This window comes from Seriola lalandi, unplaced genomic scaffold (assembly GCF_002814215.2).
Source record: "Seriola lalandi dorsalis isolate HSWRI2012SDOR001 ecotype SW California unplaced genomic scaffold, Sedor1 jcf7180002054338, whole genome shotgun sequence".
Lineage (NCBI taxonomy): Eukaryota > Metazoa > Chordata > Actinopteri > Carangiformes > Carangidae > Seriola > Seriola lalandi.
In genome coordinates this window covers 486106-506320 of record NW_019524891.1, presented here as the reverse complement: position 1 = coordinate 506320, position 20215 = coordinate 486106, and the positions used below count along the sequence as shown (strand labels likewise).

The window sequence follows — 20215 nt, the reverse complement described above, 5'->3', positions numbered from 1 at the left end:
ATCTGTATAGTATCTTTCCGAAGATGCACTGCTTATATGAGCATTACTGACAAACTGACCTTTTGCTGAACCATTTCAGATGCTTTTACACTCATCCATTCTAAGAGGAGTCACAGCAGCACTACATACTCAGCTTTATATAACATTTCTGTGGTGGAGTCTCACCTGTCTTTGGTCCATTTTATGGTAGGTGTTGGTTCTCCTACTGAGCTACAGGGCAGTCGTACCTCTTTCATCCAAGGAGTGGTAACGGTGCCCCCAAATGACAAGATCTTAGCTGGGGCTGGTGGAGGAAGAAGAGAGGCACGTCAAAATAATAGATGTGTAAAGACAGAGAAACTGAAAAGAGACCATTAGAGCTGACGGCATTAACACTCAAACAGCACATAATACAAACAGAGCAATAACCTAATTAATATGCACCAATCGGATAATCTTGCTATTGTCAAATAAACAAATTTCAAACCTATTAAACGCTGTGTCAGAACGTTTTGATCAATACATTGGGATGGTTGACACGAAATGCATTAATTGATTTGTTTTCCATTCGGGATTCTTTCAATAAGCATTTACTAGGAGCAAATGTGTATTGTATTTCCTGCGATTCACACTTGGCAGAAAAGAAATCTGTATTAAATGTGTCCAGCAAAGAACAGAATAAGAATAAGATATATAAGATAGAACAAAGAATTAAAGGAGAGAATATGAAAAAATGTCTATCCATCCACTCAGGTATATAAACCTCCCCCACTCTCTCTCTCTCTCCCTCTCTCTCTTTCTTTCTCAAGCTTGGCGTCTTAATGCTTGCGCTCTAGTGCACTTATGTTAAGGCTGAATGAAGTATTGAGTGGGCAAGCCTGGAGGACACTGCCTTTTACAGCTGTCGATCAGCTGACGCACCCACCCATACGAGAACTCACTCAAACCATCGCATCCAGCAGTCAAAGGACCGAATAGATAAAAGAAAAGGATAACATGGTGGAAAGTGCACTCCGTTCATTCTTACTCCCTTATTCTTGCAGTCTTTTAATCCAAAGCTTATTGATTTAACTGCCCTCTTCATTTTCTTAAACACTCTGCCCCTCTATTGTCTTGTGTATTCGTTTGCTCTGCTCCTGTCGTGTCATTTTCTCTCCTCTCTTTTTTTCGTCTCCACCTGCTGTCCTCGCTTTTGCTCCCCCCTCTTATCATATCCCTGGTTGAGGGCAGTTTATCTGGCGCCCTCTGAACTCTGAAATCAATAGCACACCTTTGTAAAGTGAAAGCAGGCGGTAACAAAGAAACAGAAGGGAAGGAGGGAGAAACAAGTAGAAAAGGGATGTGGTTTATAGAGCAAGTGACAGAGTAAGAGGGAGATCATTTACATGATTCACAGAGTCATACGGGATGTAGAGCAAAACATCCTTTAAAAGAATGTTATTTTTAGTTTGTGGCATTGTCGATAAGAGGCTTGAAGAGGAATACTATGCTGTCAGTAGCAGTGTCATAACAGTTCCTGAGAGAGAGACAGAACAAACAGTGCCAGAGAGTTCAGGAAAAAAAGAAATCTAGACACTGTTGTATCATCCATCCAACAACAGCTGATTTGGTGATTTGCAGGTCAAAAGACCTTCAAGGGGTCTAGGTTAGACTAAAACACTTTGATGGGTTAAATTGAGGCACCTCTCCTTTAAATGCTCTGGAAACAATGGTTTCAATGTAACCTGGATGTCCTTTTTCAGGTTTTCTCTTTCCAATCAAATTATTCCTTTATTCCTTATTCTTAGTTTTAACCTTGACGTTTTTTGACCTGCAAATTCCCAGAAACCATGCTTACCGGGCATTTAAGCTCATCGCGGTGTCTCTCATTACATGGGACTCACCCTTGGCTGCTGGCTCCACAGTGACCTTCTCGCTGAAGTTACCCCGGCCTGCAGTGGTGACGGCTGCAGCCCAGATCAGGTACTGCTGCCGGTGGTTGAGGTGGGTGATTCGGTAGAAAAGCAGCTCAGGGTTGGCTTCGTACTCGCTGGGCAGCTGGGGAGAGAAAGTGAAAAGGAAAGAGACAAGCAGCAATATGTATCAGGTATATAACCACGTATTTTTTGCATCACAAACATAACAAACTGATTTGCTGTGGAAATTGGTGGAATTTTGCCACACTATGAACAAAAGTAAGCTTAAACAACACATTATAATATACACATTTTCCACATTTTCAACATTTCCAATAATGAAAAGAATCTGCATTTTATTATATGTTCTAAGCAGCACATAGCAAATTCTGGGGGATGCCAAAGACAAGATCATTTTGTCACTTTACTGGAGAAGCAGGAGTAATGTGAAGAGCTGAGTGAACATCATTCTAATGTGAACCAAACCCCCTCTCCGTGACTCAGTACTACAGGAAAAGAGAGGAGGATGGGTTGGAGGGTACAGAGGTTCTAGGGCATATTATGATAAGGCAAAACTGTGTGGAAGGATGAAGCTTGAGGGAGGGAGAGAGGGAGAGATGAGAGGGTTGGGTTAGGGGGAGTAAAGCCTACTCCCTCTCTTCCTCTGTTCTCCTCGGGGAGGGCAAACAGAGATATGAAACAGAGGAAGACAATGGGCGACAGACAAATGAGACAGTCAGAGATATCATGAACAGTCACACACTAATGAGGCCTATCTACTGCAGGCATCAACAATGACAAAAAGGGGAGGGGAGGGGAGGGGAGGAGAGGGAGAGGGGAGGAAGAGGGAGAGGAGAGGAGAGGAGAGGGAGAGGGAAAGGAGAGGGAGAGGAGAGGAAGAGGGAGAGGGAGAGGAGAGGAGAGGAAGAGGGAGAGGAGAGGAGAGGAGAGGAAGAGGGAGAATAGAGGAGAGGGAGAGGAGAGGAGAGGAGAGGAGAGGAGAGGAGAGGAGAGGAGAGGAGAGGAGAGGAGAGGAGAAGAGAGGAGAAAAGAGGGAGAGGAGAGGAGAGGAGAGGGAGAGGAGAGGAAGAGGGAGAAGAGAGGGAGAGGAGAGGAGAGGAAGAGGGAGAGGGAGAGGAGCATAAACAGACAGAGAGAGAGGAATGGTCACACACAAACAAGCACAAATACGCATGCACGAATACGCTGACACACACAGACACACACATACAGTGGCATACATGACCTGGAGGTGGATGTGTAATTGCAGTGTGTTTAACCCAGCCATGTGTCTGCTGTCTAGACATATACACATCACTGTCCCTTCAAAACACACACAGACATACACAGACATACTCAAACACAGACCCTCTCTTTTTTTACTGCCTGCCAGTCACTATTCACCTACCCACCAATTATACCCTTATTCCCTCAACTCCTACTCTTCATCTACTCCTCAGGTATTCCAACACCCAGGTAAGTAAAGACACACACACACACACACACACACACACACACACACACACACACACACACACACACACACACACACACACACACACACACACACACACACACACACACACACACACAGCTGGTCTTAACTATGAATAGAAGAATATGAAAAAGGGAACACAATCACAAATTTAACACACACGTACTGTAAGGTAGCGCCAAACATTCACTGTCAGCATCTAGATCACATGTTTTACTACAGCCCACCAGTTTGACACTGACACACATTTCTGACTGACAGGCCTTGTGCACAGATGAAATGACTGCGATACAAGTGTCAAATGGTTTGAAGAGTCTGCGAACGTGGCAGACCAGTACACTGCAGTGTTGCTGAGCTCTGTCCTCGCCTGCTGGGTTGTTGTCTGCAGAATGGTTTATTCTGGGCAAATAGATTCCAGTATTCCTGTTGTTTTTCACATTTATGAGCAGGCCGTCATGGAGGAATCCACTGGGCTTTTTATTACTTCCCTGTGTTCCCTGTTCATCATCCATTCCTCTTGTCTCCGTCCTTTCTGTATTTTTTCTCTCTGCCTATCCTTTACCCCACTGCGCCATCCTTCCCATCTCCTCCTGCCATCGCTCTTCATCCCTCTCTTCATTTCCCTGTCCCTCTCCACATTTCCCTGTCATGTGTGGGCCCAATCTTCGCTTTTCCCTCCATCTACCCCCCCCCCCACACATTTTACATCGTCTCTGCATTTCTCCCCCTGACTCTCACGTATATCAATGTCTTCTTCTTCTGCTCTCTCCTCTCTGTACATTTGTCTCTATACCTTCCACTGCAGGAAGAGGTAGGGGAAAAGGGATGGATGGATGTATGGATAGATGGGTGGGTGGGTGGGTAGATGTTGGGAGGAAGGGAGGGAGGAGTGACAGAGTGTGTGTTGCTGTAACGGATATTAAAATATTCCTTCGGCGTGGAGATAGCGGTGATCCGGGGAACGATAGAGCGAGATAATGAAAAGAGGAACAAAAGTACTCCCCACGCGGTGTGTCTGACCCCCCCATCCCTCCTTCCTTCTCTCCAGTCGCACTCATTTACATAGTAATCATCCCGAACTCTGCATGGGGGCTTCAGAGAGAGAAAGAAGGACTGGAAGAGAGAGAGAGGAAGAAAGGAAGACAGGGAGAGGGAGAGAGAGAGAGAGATACAGAGACAGAGAGAGAGACAGAGAGGGAGGTAAATAGATAGGGAAAAAGAGTGAAAGACTTGATTTGTGAATGAGGGAGACTAAGGAGAAGATGGATGTCTATTTCTATATAGGTACATTTATATGTGGGTGTGGGTGTGTGTGTGTGTGTGTGTGCAAGCAGGATATATTTTGTGATTTTGAATTCACATTAAAAAAACTCATAAAAACATGAGTTGCATATATGTATGTGCCTCTATGAGCTTGGTGTGATACATTTATGAGTGTGTGTATATTCATGTGTGTGTGTCTGTGTGTAAGTGAGAGTGTGTGTTTGCTGTCGGCTTGTTTTCTGCCCTCGTTGATGAACGGATGAGGTTGTCCTGGCAACGTGATGAGACGCAGATATGCAAATGAGGCTGGAGGGTGAGCTTGCACGCACACACACTGCGGTATGAGGAGAGCTCATTTCACACACACATCTTGCTGAGACTGCAGCACTAGACACACACACACACACACACACACACACACACACACACACACACACACACACACACACACTCATCCACAAACACAGAAATGCAGAAAAACATCATAATTAAATGCATTTTCTTTTATCTTAGCATCATATAAATTGCATAACAGAAGGTATATTATGCATTTAAAAAGGATCTTGTCTCCTTCATCACCAGCCATGTTTGGATGGTCTTCTTCACCCTTTTCCTCTTTCATCCACCTCCCAATCCTGAAACTCTCTGCACCCCTCTTCAAACTCACCGGTTGGCCTGACCCGGGGCTGGAGCAGTAGATGGTGTACTTGCGGATGATTCCATTTGGCTTGTGAGGGGGTAACCAGGACACCACGACACTGCTGGCGGAGGAGGGCACAGCTTTGATACCAGCTGGGGGTCCAGGGTCTGAATCATAAAGGGGAGAGAAGAGGGAAACAGAGAGCAGAAAAAGCTTGAACCAGTTAAATTTCTCTCTGTGTAGAATACACTAACTTAACAACTTTGAGGGTGTTTTTAGTGCTATTGGGGAAATTTGTACATTTTTTACCATTGTTAGCTGTTAAATGACGTCAACACATCCAACACCCAGTAGGCCCTTGGCTAAATTGCTGGTACTCAGTACTTTACCCTACTGCATTACAGGCAGTACAGCATGGCTCTGCTGGCTGCGTAGCATTTAGCTCACACTTTGAGTACCAGTACAATTCTTCTGCAGTGCCAAGAGAGATTTAGTAAAACCAAAAACCAAGTAAGTATGACGTAAGTGGTGTAAAAGCTTATGTGGCTTTCAAATCATATGATGCCGTATGCTCAGCTGAGCCTGCACTCAACAAAATTTCTTAATTTCTTCAATCATCTAACTTAGGTTTGGCCTTCCTCTGGTTTCTATGATCATGTTATAGCAGTGATAACACCCTGGGGTGGCTTTTTACAGAAAAATAGCAGACTTACTGGAGAGACCTCTTATTTTCTGTTGTGTAATTTTTCAACACCGCCTTATGTAATATTTGGAATATTGAAAGCAACATTGTGATCATCAAGGTCAAGATCAGACAAGTAAGCTTTTAATTTTATGTGTGTATGCAGAAAAGGACTGAAATTATTAGGTAATCACATAGGTTCGTCAACAAAAAATGTATCTTCATCTTCTTCTTATTATTGATTTATCTTCATTTCTTGTATGTGACTTTTTTTCCTGCTATTCTTGGTCTTCTGTGACAGTAAATTGAATATCTCTGGTTTTTGGACTGTTAGTTTAAGTAATTTTGTCTACCTCTTCAAAGTAATTTAATGTGCACTATCTCTCTCTTCCTGTAATATGCTCCTTTTGTCCTGCACCTGTACCTGACTGTGGCTGGATGTGCACACTATCAGCCTTCTTCGCTCATGTATGATTTTTCCATCTGGACAACTCATTGTACATTATTGCTTATTTGACCAGTGACTTCTTTGCGTAAAAAGACATATATATAGAACATAAACATAGAGCTATCGGCATGCTAACTTGCAGTCATAGCCACAGCTCTGTCTGATTGTCAGGTTAATGAATACAAGGATCTCCAGGGAACACCAGGTTGGTTAATATACCATTCTCAATGTATGGTAAAGTGTTAGCACGGCCTCGTGAAGCTAATGGTCATGGATTATTTTGATGTCTACGTTACTGTTAGGGGTTAGTTAACCATTACTTTAAGATCAACAAATAAGAGTCAAACGTGTATTTTCTTGGTGTAACATTATGAAAAAAATTCATCATGCAAAAATTTGACAACATAAAAACAGGTTAACAGAGTGTTATAAACATAAAATCCACAAATTAACACATCATGTATACACTCATGTAAACCAATCGGAGTGAATCTCTGTCCTTCTTCACGCTTATGCTTAGTGTCTACTGTCTTTGTGTGTCAGAGACAGAAGCAGAGAAAGGCAGGCTGAGAACCGGCTATTTGCACAATTGTACTGCAAACACTTTTCCATATGCTACAGACAGAACTGAGGGCAAAAAGAAGGATGAGACCAAGTGAGACAGAGAATGCTGAACGTATGTGAAGAGGTTGCCCCTGGACACACTGTCAACCCGCATCAGGGAAGAAAAAGAGAGCTTTCCCCTGAAAAACGCACACACTCGCACACATGCGCACACACTCAAGGACTAACACAATACACATATTTGAAGAGGTATTGCAGCGAGGCCAGCTCATAAAATGGAGATATAGTAAGAAAAAGAGAATAAAGGCCTTTTCTGAAATGACACTTCTTAGAATCTCTGCTCTGCCCCTGACTCCTGCGCTCCCTCTCTCCCTCTTTTCCTCCATCTCCAGACGCCTGCCTCCTCTTCTGCCTGGCCCCAGGGAGGGAGAGGAAAGGCGGATACGGATGTAATCCACAGCCCGCCAGTGTAAGCACAAAATTAATTCTCTCTAAGCCACAAAGAATTAATCCCTCTCCTTGTGCTGGGTGCTGAGCTAGACTTGCACACAAACAATGGCACATGTACACCCGCGCACACACCAAAGCTAAGACATGTACACATGCAAACACACACTTAACAACCCCCCCCCACCACCACCACCCCCACCCATTCCCCACCACCACTTCCACATATCCACATGCACAGACCCACACCCTTAGGCTCCTTAACCGCACACACACACACACTCTTTTTGGCTTCTTAATTCTCATTAGCACTGGTAATAGCACATCAGAGCACAAAGAGGTTTTAATCAGCAACCTCAGCCTTACAAAAGACCAAAGACCAAAGACCGACCCCCCCCCCCAGCTGTCTGCCTCCCACACACTGCCTAAACCAAACCAAACCAAACCAAACCTTGGACCTGCACCAAAGATTGTGGTCAAAGCAATGGTCATTATTTGGTTTACCTGTGTGTCAAGATCTACTACAATATGGACTCACAGTCTTCACGAGTTTGTATGTACAGGACGTTGCTTCGGACTCCATCCCCAGCCTGGGTGTAGGCCAGCACCTGGATGCTGTAGTTGGTGAACTTCTCCAGGCCTCTGAGCTCCACTTGCTCCTTGGTGGTTGTGATGTTTTGCATTTCACCCCACTCTGAGAGAAAAAAAGAAAAAAAAAAGAAAAAGAGAGATGTTCAGACCAAGGACTGAGCTGCTATCAGTCACGGTGTCTACAAAAGATGACCGGCACACTCTGCCCACCTCCATCCGGGAAGACGGCCCAGAACACGACGCGATATCCCTTCAATACGCCATGCAGTGTCATTCTGGGAGGCTCGGCCCATGTGATCACTGCCTCGTCAGATGTTACAGAAATGGCTCGCACGTTCTGCGGAGGCTGGCTGGGCACTGGAGACAAAAAGAGCGAGAGAGAGAGAATAGAAAAGGTCAGATAAGTTATCTAAAACATGTATCTGCAGTGATCTAACCTTATGTATTTTACAGTTTAATTCAGTAGAAAAGGTCTGCTCATTGAGGGGTGAAAAACAATCGTAGCTAGTCTGACAATTGAACTAAATACACAGACAAACTGGAGAAAATCAAGGAATTCTTTCACCCTTTACCATCCAGATTCCTTCAACCCTTTAAGCAGCTTCAAGGTTGAAAAATGATCTTACGCTGTGACCATGTCACATAGACAATATATTCTGTATCAGCTTGTCCTGGCTCATCATTGAAGCTGTATAATGTTTACACTGAGTAAAATATTAAAAACCCAACATTGCAGATGTCTTATGGATAATTTTTACACATTTCCTCAGATTCAAATTTACATACCAAATTTGGTTTGTTTGGAAACTATGCGATCTGGCCCCTCCAGCAGGTCAGACGGATTTAAAGTTGTTTTTTACATTCCTTTACGTAGCTTTAAGGTTGGAAACTATCATATACTCTGTATGAGCTTGTTCCAACTTTTAATTGAAGCGAAGTGAATGAAATATTCAAATCCAAGACTCCATGTTATTCATGGCTGCACCATTCCCACAAATGGACGTCTTTTGCATCATTTTATACACATTTCTCCAAACTTTAGTTTGAAATATTTGGTATCTATGATTTTTCTGTCCTCCGCTACAAACTAAAATAAAGTTCGGTGGCCAACTCAAAGCATGAGTTTGCACTCGACAGGCTTGAATCCCAGCGTTTAAGAGGATCATAATTGTGAAAATTTTGATGATTTTCAAATTAATGCATTGTCTCCTCAAAATTAGAACTGTTTTGGTTAGCTGATAAATAAATAAATAAATAAGTAAATAATAATAAAAAAAAAATCTCACTCAAACCCTAAAAGGCATTTCCATATCAAACCTGAGGTGAGTAAACAGGCTAGTGTTAGCTAAAAAGCCCATGACATGCGTCCAGCCTGGTGTATAGGACCAGTTCTACAACCACCATCTCTCTTTCTCTGTACAAGCCTCTCTCTGTCCCCGCCAGCCCAGGTGTCTCTTCTGTTGGCTACCGCTGACCATTAGTCTTTCAGCCTTTGAATAACGCACACTGTTGAAGATGAACAGAAGTCAACTTGTGAGAGAAGGAGGGGCAGGAAGAGAGGAAGAGAGCCGACTGAAAGACAGAGCAATGAAAGCGAGAGATTGGGCCAAGTCCACCAGGGAATTTCTCTGCAGCTGGTGAAGGGAGAGGAGGTGGGGAGGAGGACGAAGGAAGGGAGGGTGAGGAGAAAGGAGGATTAGAAAAACAGGGTTTTGCATGAATAAACCTTTAGGCTCCGAGCTTAAATAATTAGAAGGCATCAAAACACAGCCCAGTTCCTCCCTTCAGTCACACCTTTACGAGAAGAGAAAATAAGAACTGAGAGAGGCTGTGAACAAAAAAGGTGCCTCCAAATTGTCTGTATTGGGGTTTATGTAGGGTTTAACATGAAGGAAGACAGATGAATAAAAAGAAAGTTTAATAAATCAGTGGCTGTTGAAGTATAAAAGAACCTTACATAAATAAGTCCATAAGTTTGGAAAAAAAAAAAAAGATTGGGAATACAGGAACATAATGAAAGGCAGTTTTCAGACTAGGGCTACAGAGAGGAGGAGATGGGGGTGAGGGGCAGAGGAAGAAGGGAGGAAGGGAGGAAGAGAGTTAAAAGCAAGGGGAGCAAGGGAAGGGCAGAAAAAGATGAAAAGAGGGAGCAGAGAGACAATGCGCTCAGCTGTGGATAATTACAGCAGGAAGCTAGCAGAGGGAACGAGAGAGAGAGAGACGGACAGAGAGACAAGCTAATTATAATTATTTTTAGTATGCTTGTTATTATCACTATTATCATAATGGCCATCAATATCACTGTCGCCACGGTGACAGCCACAGGGAAGAATTGGAGGGCTCTGTCTGCTCTGGACCAATGGAGCTCAGCCAACTGTTCACTGGGTGGACAAGTATGTATGTGACGTGTGGATTTGTGTGCATGTGTGTGTGTGTGTCTGTGTGTGTGTCTGTGTATGTGTGTGTGCGTGTGCGTGTGCGTGTGCTTGTATATGTTTGTGAGGGGGGGACTCAGGCAAATGTGGATGACGTATGAGAGAGACTGAGAGAGATGGCATGTATTGAAAGAATTGTTTGCATGTAGCAGCAGATTCATTGTTTGTTTGTATTTTAACTGTAGCTCAATACTAAAGAATAAAGAGTGAAAAAAGCCAAAGTACAAGAAGTAAAACATCTAGAGGTCTTCTTGAGAGAAAAAAAGAAAGAGTTTTTTTCTTTTTGAAGATGTATTTATCTGTTTTTATGTTAGCAGCTGTCAACTTGTTGTTAATTTTCTTTTGCTCCTTAGAGGCCAAAAGTCAATTAATACAGCTCACTTAGAAAATACTGCTTTGTGAAAAATGAATAAAAGGAAAATTTCTCTTGCTTAGTAAATTATAGCATCTGAAACAAACTGAAGTCCAGTGGTCCATTGTCCTACTGCTTTCCTGCTTCACCCAAATTTCGAAGGAACTATTGGATATTTTTTGTGATCACTTATGTAAAAATGTCAAATCAACATCTCTTTTTTTGCTATGCAAAATATGGATCTAGAAAGTAACTCCTTTCAATACATCCACCAAGGAGTTGGTGGATGTTTTTGGCTCCATGTCTGTTAATTGATAAGATACCTCAAAACTTGTTTGAAGACTTCAGTTATGTTTATTAAGTGGAAAGAAGAGAAATTCGTTTTTGGTTCAGATGTGGGTAGAGTTGTGTATCCAGACAATGAATATTATGATTAATGTCATATTTCTTATGATTGCAAGTCTGGGAGTTTTTGAACCTGAATGAAAAAAAAAACTGATGATTTTCTTGCACACTAATAAACCAGATGCAGTTAAAACAAATCTATATGTAGGATTGTGCAACCTGAGAAAGGGTTTTGGGTCCTAACTGTTTTTTTTGTTGTTTTTTTTAGTTCATTCATTCATTCATCCATTCACTCATTCAACATTTAGCCCATCTGCCCCCTAGCCATCAGGATGCATGGCAAGACATGTCCACATGTCTCACTGCACATGGATCACTCAATCCTCTCTGCAGCTCTGTTGAATGTGTACTGTGTCTATGAAACTGTGTCTTTGACGTTTGTAAAATAAAAAAAAACAAAAAAACATTTTGGTTCCTGCAGCCAACATTCATTCTTGTTGAGAGAATAGAGAGAAAGTAGTCATTTTAGGTTACAAAGCGTGGCATGATTTGACACAGATCAGACAGAGAAGAAGGAAAAAGAACAATGGCAACAGAAAAAAAAGTGCAGTAACGATGAATCAAAGCCAAAGCAGACAGAGGGTGATATTTCCCAGTCCTTACAGTTTATTCTTCCCCTGTATAAAATGAACCCCGCTGTTTAACCTATTGCCCTCATTGCTGCTGATCACTTGAGTAGCCCACATTAGCTCTCACACACACACACCAAGAGGAAAAAAAAAAAATCCCCTCTCACGTATGTTGAGATATGCTGTAAATGTGTTGTTTATTGTGACTCTCACCATCTTCCAGTGTTGTAGCATTGATCTCTGAGCTAGAGGGCCCTGTACCGGCTCGGTTGAAGGCCTGGACAACCACACCATACTGGGCAAACTTCTTCAGGTTGTCCAGAGTGTAGACCTCACTGTCTCCAGTGGCCTTCATCTCCACAATGCTGTACTGGCCATTACTGCCCGGGCCGTTCTCTCTGTAACCGATCTGGTATCCCCGGATCACGCCGTTCTGCAGCTCTTTCCTGGGAGCCTAATGGATTAAATAAGGAAAGACAATACTCACATCAGACTCATCTATTTATATTCATATATTGCACAATGATTCGGGCACCTCCAAAAGCTTAATGCAATGAAATATAATCATGACAAAAACAACATTAGGTTACTTTGCAAGCAGCAAAATATGATAAAGTGAGATACACAACCAGAAGGCAAGTAGTTCTAATGCTTTACCTTCCAGGTGACCCTGATGCTCTGAGAGGTCACAGGCTGCAGGATTACTTCCATGGGAGGACCATCAGGCTCTGTAGAGAGAGAGAGAGAGAGAGAGAGAGAGAGAGACAGAAGGGTTGAGGTGTCGAACAAACATTCTGTGGCGTTCACGTTTCACATCTCATGACCCCTGACTATTCTCGTCAATAATTTCTCCAAGGAGTTGTTTTTCTCAGTTTCTCTGAGCTATACTTTCAATACAAAATGCTTATTCAAGGACAGTTGTCAGCGTCATCAAAGTTGCAGAGGCTGAGTGCTAATTCACTCACATTCACATTAGTAGAAAGCAGTGCTATCAAGATACTTACGTGCTTCTTCGGTGCTGATGGTGAGTTCCTTACTGGCCTCGCTCTTTCCTATAGCGTTGTAGGAGTACATGCGGATGCTGTAGACAGAGGCAGGGTGAAGGTCCACTATGTTGGCCTGGTTGTTGGTGGGGGAGATGTTTCGAGTGGCGTGCTTCAGCTCCCAGGAATCTGAATAGTGGTACAGCGTTGTTTTTCATTTTGAGTCACACTTTGAATATATTTGGGGATTTGTATTTTCTCACTGTTACTTAATATGAAGTCTTATTCTATCCCCTCTAATCTTTCTATAAAAATAAAGTAAAATCCTTAAAAAATGTAGGATTTTGTGTTTTGACAGACAGTCAGTTGACAGTCCGTCACAATCCTGTACTGCTCCAGGAAAAGGAAAGAAGCACCAACAGCTCAGCTTTTTATTCCACCCACACATTTACTTTTCTATCTTCCTTTTCTGTAAACTAAAAAACATACTCTGTTTACTTACCTGTCTTGTTCTTATACTCAATATCATAGGACGTAATGACGCTGTTTCCATCAAATCTCTGTGTCCACCGGAGATTCATACTACGATCCTTCACTTCTCGCACCTCCAACTCTGGAGGGTCTGGGGGCTCTGAGGATTTAAAAGAGAGCTAGTGAAGAGATAAAGGAGGAGAAGGCAGCAGCAATAGAGAGACAATTTTGGATGGCAAGAGGGAAGAGCGGGTTTGTGTATCTTTTAGCAGTATGAAGAGGAGATGGTACAGGTGCATGCATTTGTGCAGGAATGGTTACCTTGCACAGTGAGCTGGATAAGGCCTCGCCCTTCTCCGTAAGAGTTGATGGCGTGACAGGAGAAGAAGACTGAATCCTCACGCTCTGCTGGCTTTAGCTGTAGGGAGAAAGGTAGAGAGAGAAATGTCAAAGAGACAAACGGCAATCTTTGCGCAGGCAAATTGTGTAAGGTACAGCTTTGTGATGGAGAGGTATTTATGGTGCCTCACGGTGCACTGCGTTTGTAGGAGCGTCACCAACATTTTTTTGGTGTCGAGATTCACTGTTTTTTTAACCTACCTGCTTGAAAAATGTCAAAAATGAACTATGCCCAATGCATCCTTTGTGCTATTTTAGTCACTTTAGCCAGTGAAGGTGCGTCTATATAGATCGCATTTAAGCAAGATTTGCCTGCACTTTAAATATATATATTCTTTAAACAGTAGATATGACCAAATTCACACCAAAAAAACATTTTCTTCTGATTATGTCAATAACACGAGCAGGGAATTTTCATGTTCGAGTCTTACCAGTCATGATAAACTGCCTATACAATCGTTTGAAAGTGACAGGTGTTGGATTCCTTCTTAAGTCTCTACTTTTGAAATAGGCACATTGTCAAACCGCGGATACAGATGCCAAATCTGGTGGCGTAGCATTGATTAAAATGTTGTGCAAAATACACACAACAAGCTCCTGTGCTCTCTCATGCGCATCTAACCATTTGGTTTGGCAAGTGAGATGATGACATCCTCAGAACTCATTGGACACTGTTGATTCAGGCGCTCTTTACATCACAAAGCTCCCTCAGGCCCAGGGACCCCTATCTTAGTATCATCCAAAAACACCGCATCACCAGGTGCAGGCATCTGCATCTCCATTTTCCTATGATTCTGGCTGATTTATCACCTCAAGTATCTAATTTTTTAATACAGTAGAGGGGTTGGACTTGCCGCTGCCATGAATGATAACATGATGTTTTTTCAATATGTGCGGAAACATGGATTTAATAGAAAGAGAGATATCATCTTTTCTTCTCAGGTGACGCTGGTTTGGACTCAATTGCCAAAATGTCCAGTACAAACAACTACGTGCTCTACCATATATAAGTGTTTCTTACCTTGAGTGTAGACAACACCTCGTCAGTCTTCTCATTGGGACTGGTGGTAATGGAGTATCGGGGGTTGCGGTCAGGGTCAATGACCGTGTCGCCTCTTTCCCAGCGGATGATGATGGGCCATTCTCCCCTGGCTGTGCAGTTCAACTCCTTCACGTGACCCTTCTTAGCCATGGTGGTGTTGGGGTGACTGGTGATCATTGCGGGGACTGAAAGGAGAAGGGAAATGGAGTGTGAGATGAGGGGAATGTGAGGACAAATGGGGGGGGAAGCAGGGAGAAACGGTGACAGTAAACAGATTGATGAAGGGGATATTAGATAACAGAGGCAGATAACAGAGGGAGAGGCGAGAAGAAAAGAAAGGAAAGAGTAAGTGGATAATAAGCAGAGTTTAAGTGGAAAGGGAGAACGAAGTAAAAGAGGGCAGAGGAGAAGGGTAGGACAGCTGGCAGTTAAAAAGGTTGACTTCGGAGTAGCCAAGTTCCATTGCAGTGGAGTAATGAAGAGCTATGGTCAATGAGGTAAAGTCAATAAACCACCTCTCTCATTCTCCAATAGTTAACGTTGGGGTCTAGGTGAATGAAGAGGCAAAAACGATACACTCTACCTTTCGTGTACACTCTGTACACAAAATCACTTACACACTCAATCTTCTCTGGCCAACAAACACACAGACACACACACAATATCGATCTGAGGAGGGTTCTGCTGTTTTGTTTTCATCACTTATTCATCTCACCCTCCCTCTCTTCCTCCCTCTCTGCTGAGTGAAACAGACAGAATTGAGGGAAGCAGAGGAGAGGAACGGTTCAATCAATAACACTAACACCAGAAGGAGAGAGAGAGAGAGAGAGAGAGAGAAAGAGGGAGAGAGGGGCAACCCTGTGATAGAAGAACATGGTGAAACTAGTAGATGCATTTATGTGCACCTGGTTATATGTGTCTGAGTAAGCAAGAGTCAAAAGGTGCTAAAAATTAAGCATTAACATCTCTCTTGAGAGTAAAAGTGTGATAATGTAAAAAGGTTAATTTATGACATGATAAAAAAAAATCACATCTCATAATGCCCTGCCTGATGTTGACACTCTGCGTGCATATATATATATATATATGTAAATTTTCCCTATTCATTTTTCTCTATGTTGCTCTTTATTGTTTTGCTCTTATGTCCATGGTCACCTGTGCTCCACCAATTTATCATTGAGGAGGTAGGTGTGTATGCTCCTGCCCACAGAGCGCAGGGAGAGTAGTGCGAGCTGGCTCATTGGTTTGACACAGTTAGCGACTGTGTGTGTGTGCACGAAGACTGATAAATCAGGAGCACTGGAGCATCCTGGATGGCCTCACCGCAGTCATCTGCGCTGTGAAAAAGTCGTACTCTGATACCTTAGCGTATGTGAGTTAGTATACTCACTCTTAACGGTGAGAACCATGCTCTTGCTGATGTCAGAGCCCACCCCGTTGGAGGCCTGACAGAGGTAGAAGCCACGATCTTCTTCCAGGACATGTCTGATGAGTAGAGAGCCGTTACTCATGATCTGGATCCGGCCTGTCAGAAGCACAGGGTGGTACTGCTGCGGGTTCCCAATACCCGCTGGACAGAAAGACAGAGACAGCAACAGGAACAGGTGATTATGTTATAGTAGCAGGACAGTATGGACTGTTGAACGAATGGACTATGACTATTACTTTGGGCAAAGAAAAGCAGACAGACATACATCACAGTACATAGAAAAAGAATGAAAGAGGTTTCATGTACCTAGTGTACCTTTGGCATGCTTCCACATGACCTTGGGAGGAGGGTATCCATCAACAGAACAGTTTAGGATCCCTGCCTTCCCATAGATCCCATCCTGGTTGTTGGGCTGCACCACAAACCGAGGAGGCACTGGAGGAAGAGGAGAGGAGAAATGAATGAAAAGACAAAGACTTCCTCAAACTAGAACCATATTAAATGTTTCTATAAACAGTTTGTCAGTCAACACATCACCACTGGTACGGCTGTACCACATATCTGAAACCTTTCATTGGTTATGTTGATTATGGTCAACTGGAATAAATGTGGTACAATCCACTGATTTTCAGGAGCAGAAGACGTATTCAGATCACTTTTGGACTGTTTTCTACTTAAGTAGTAAATAGACTATTTACTACTTACGGAGCCCAAAAGACGCTACTTTTTTGGCCCTTTATCCACGATTGTCTGTGACTGACTGACTGACTGATCATAGCTGAGTGATCATAATTCCACCATTGGTCAGCCAAATGCCACATGACTGCCAATTGGCTGTTGCTCTTTCACAATTAACTGGTGCAACCATGTTCTATTAGGGGCGGTTTGTTGCCAACTCAAGTGTTCAGACTCCTACTTTTTTTTTTTTTACATTTAGTTATGTTGCTGCAAAAACATTTTGTGTCCTTCTAGAAGTCTCTTCCATCTCCACACAGCATCTCTGGAGCTCAGCCAGAGTGACCCTCAGGTTCTTGGTCACCTCTCTTACCCTGCTCCCCGCAATATTTAAGTTTGGCCGGTCCGCTAGCTCTAGGTAGAGTACTGGTTTTTCCAAAACTTCTTCCATTCGAGAATTGTGGAGGCCACTGTGCTCTTGGTAACCTTCAGTGCAGCAGAATTTTTTTTGTAGCTTTCTCCAGATCTTTGCCTCGATACAATGCTGTCTCTGAGCTCTAGGGGTTGTTCCTTCCACCTCATGACTTGGTATTCGCTCTCATATGCAGCTGTGATACCTCATATAGACAGGTGCCTGCCTCTCCAAATCATGTCCAAACAATTGAATTTACCACAGGTGGACTCCAACCAAGGTGTAGAAACATCTCAAAGATGATCAAGAGAAATTGGATGCAGCTGAGTGCCATAGCAAAGTGTGTGAATACTTATGTCAATTTGATATTTCAGTTTTTCCTTCTTAACAAATTTGTAAAAGTTTCTAAAATTCATTATGTGGTATTGAGTGTTGATTGATCAGGAAAATTTTTTAATTTTTTATTTTACAATAAGGCTGAAATATAACAAAATGTGAAAAAATTTAAGGGGCTTTCTGAATGCACTGCTATCCAGGCTCTCCAGTACAGCAGACCTGCTCAGCCCTCACCTTAAAGTGGTGAAGACTCGCCTTCCTGGCAGCCTGTCAAAACAGGATTCTAATCAAATATATATAGGCTGAAGCGAGGGAGATTCATCCAGCCACTAACTGTCCTTGCCAAAGTCCTCCCCACTGCCATTTCACTAGCACCCATACTGGCCTGTTTTATTAAAAATACTTAATGAAAACATTTTGGTTAACAACATTGTAACAATTGTTATATACTTTTGCTGCCAGGGAAATGTTAATTTCAAAGTCGAGATGAAACGACAAGAGGCTACGGACCTGAACCTGACACACGCAATCTGTACTTTTACATCACTGAGGAGAGGCTATAGGTACTTCAAAGAAACTCTTAGACTACACAAAATAAATCTAGGATACCTTTACTTTAAATATAGATAAGGTACTATATTTTATACTGGCAGAAACTTAAAGCAATAACCAGTAAAAACTGATTCAAAGTTACAAATATAAATTACAACAATTATCAAATACTCAATGCAATCTGTTTCAATTAAATCTATTCTGATTGTTCTACCTACAACCTCCTTGGATTCTGAGTGATAAGGCTGAAGGTAGAAAAAATCCAAAAATAATTTTCATAAGCCTGTAACTGCAGACAAAAGTGAATGAGGACAGATAACTGCTGCTGCAGACACTTTGTCTTGGCTGAATTCAGCAGCCCACCTGGCTGCATCCCTGAAGCCTTGCTTGTTGAGTTTCTTCATTGATACATGTGACACCATCATTGTCAATTCTGCAGAATTTGGTTACATCATGTCTCGAGTACTCCAGGCATACTCGGTATGCACTCTATTTCAATTCAGGTACTTCCCTATTTCACAGACATCTGTGTCCACTTGGCCTCTCTGGCACTTTCCTCCCTTTGTGGTTGTGGATCCTTTGTTATGGTTGATAATTCAGGTTTTCTTCTTCAATCTAAACCTCTCCAATATTCTGGATGCTCAGTGGTAGAGTTGGGTTGTGGGGACTCCATCTTCTCATTTATAGCCTCTCTTCTTAGACTCATATGGACCTGTCTGTCTACTTTGACTGGGGTATAGCATGGCCGTCTCAACTTTAGAGGCCTAAATGGTCACTTATGGCTGGTGTAAGGCTTACATGGCCTCCTGGTTTTAACATCGATGTCCATTTTTCTGGTCTTTTTGAAAATATATGTATACACACTCACACTCACACTCACACACACACACACACACACACACACACACACACAATATATTGTATCACTAATTGAACCAAATTAGTAATACAATATTACTAATTTAACTAATTACCACAGGAAGGTGGACAAGACAAGTAGGCTACAGCATACACCTTGTTCCAAGTGCAAGCGACCCTTAATCCAAAGCAGTACAGGTCTGAGAGCTCTAAAGGTACTATGGTGTGAACAGAAAGAGAACTGAGGCTCCATCTGAATTGAAGTGGACCACAAAGCGAACCATATTCATGTCACTTCTAACATTCTCTCTGAGTGATCATTTTATAAGTACATATAGCCAAAATCACAGCACAGCTGTTAATACAGTTGTACAGTTTCTTCTGTGGCTCTGGAGGCAAGAGAGCAAGGAGAGTCTAATGAAAGATGCCATTGAGTTGCATTATGGGAAGTGAAAGAGCCAGTGTTTTTGGAGCGTAACCCATAACGAGGACGAAAGGGAAGGATATATCACCTTTTGCTGCTTCATTTTTAACCATATTTTATTGAAGTGCAATTCTAAATCACTTTCTTTTAAAATAACCCCTTTCCTTTCTCCTTCAACCCTATTCTAAATATTCACTTTCATATCCTCTATCTTCTCACACTCCTTTTTTTCTTACCTGTAACTGTGAGCTGTCTCTCTGTGCTGACAGTGGCAGCGTCATTGCTGGCAATGCAGGTGTAGTTGCCGTTGTGTTTGAGCGACACCTTGGATATCTGGAGGGAGCTCATGAACTCCTTCGTGTCGATAGTGATGCCCGAGGAGGGCACGATCTCTTGCCCGTCCTTGCGCCATGTGATGCGTATGGGCATGTCTCCAGACGACACCACGCAGGCAATGTACATCAATTTACCAATGGAAGTCGGCGGAAAGTCAAATGGCTGGATCAGTGGAGGAACTGAGAGAGGTACAGAAGGAGAGCATGAAAGAGTGAGCAAGACAGGTGAAGGAAGGAAAGGATAGAGTGTAAGATGTGTAGAGAGGGTAGGGAGAGTAAATAGAAATGTAGGTGAGTCAAAGTAATAGAGAGGAAAATAGTGAAGTGAGATGAAAGAAGATAGAAGAGGCAGATCAAGTCGAGGAAATATATGATGATAAGGAAAGTGGGGGAGAAAAAGGCAAGGACAAGCAACGGGGTGAAATAAAGGGTAGATAGAAAGAAGACAGAATGAGGCAAAGAGGGAATGAAAATAAAGAAAAAAAAGATGAATGAAAACAGTTACGGGGTTGTTTAAATGAGTGGGGTGAGAAA

At 42.6% G+C, this 20215-nt stretch overlaps 1 protein-coding gene across 1 annotated transcript in view; it reads right to left on the bottom strand.

Moving 5' to 3' along the window:
• dscaml1 (Down syndrome cell adhesion molecule like 1) overlaps positions 1 to 20215 on the bottom strand; it is a 99759-nt gene that overhangs the window by 11166 nt on the left and 68378 nt on the right. Inside the window, exons 10-23 of the mRNA XM_087174332.1 lie at positions 19583 to 19861; positions 16396 to 16524; positions 16051 to 16230; positions 14640 to 14845; positions 13541 to 13637; positions 13251 to 13379; positions 12770 to 12937; positions 12423 to 12493; positions 11979 to 12219; positions 8215 to 8361; positions 7952 to 8107; positions 5300 to 5439; positions 1863 to 2016; positions 166 to 283 (exon numbers count right to left, since the gene is read on the bottom strand). Coding sequence (XP_087030458.1) covers positions 166 to 283; positions 1863 to 2016; positions 5300 to 5439; positions 7952 to 8107; positions 8215 to 8361; positions 11979 to 12219; positions 12423 to 12493; positions 12770 to 12937; positions 13251 to 13379; positions 13541 to 13637; positions 14640 to 14845; positions 16051 to 16230; positions 16396 to 16524; positions 19583 to 19861 — 2215 coding nt within the window. The remainder of the gene's footprint in view (positions 1 to 165; positions 284 to 1862; positions 2017 to 5299; positions 5440 to 7951; positions 8108 to 8214; positions 8362 to 11978; positions 12220 to 12422; positions 12494 to 12769; positions 12938 to 13250; positions 13380 to 13540; positions 13638 to 14639; positions 14846 to 16050; positions 16231 to 16395; positions 16525 to 19582; positions 19862 to 20215) is intronic.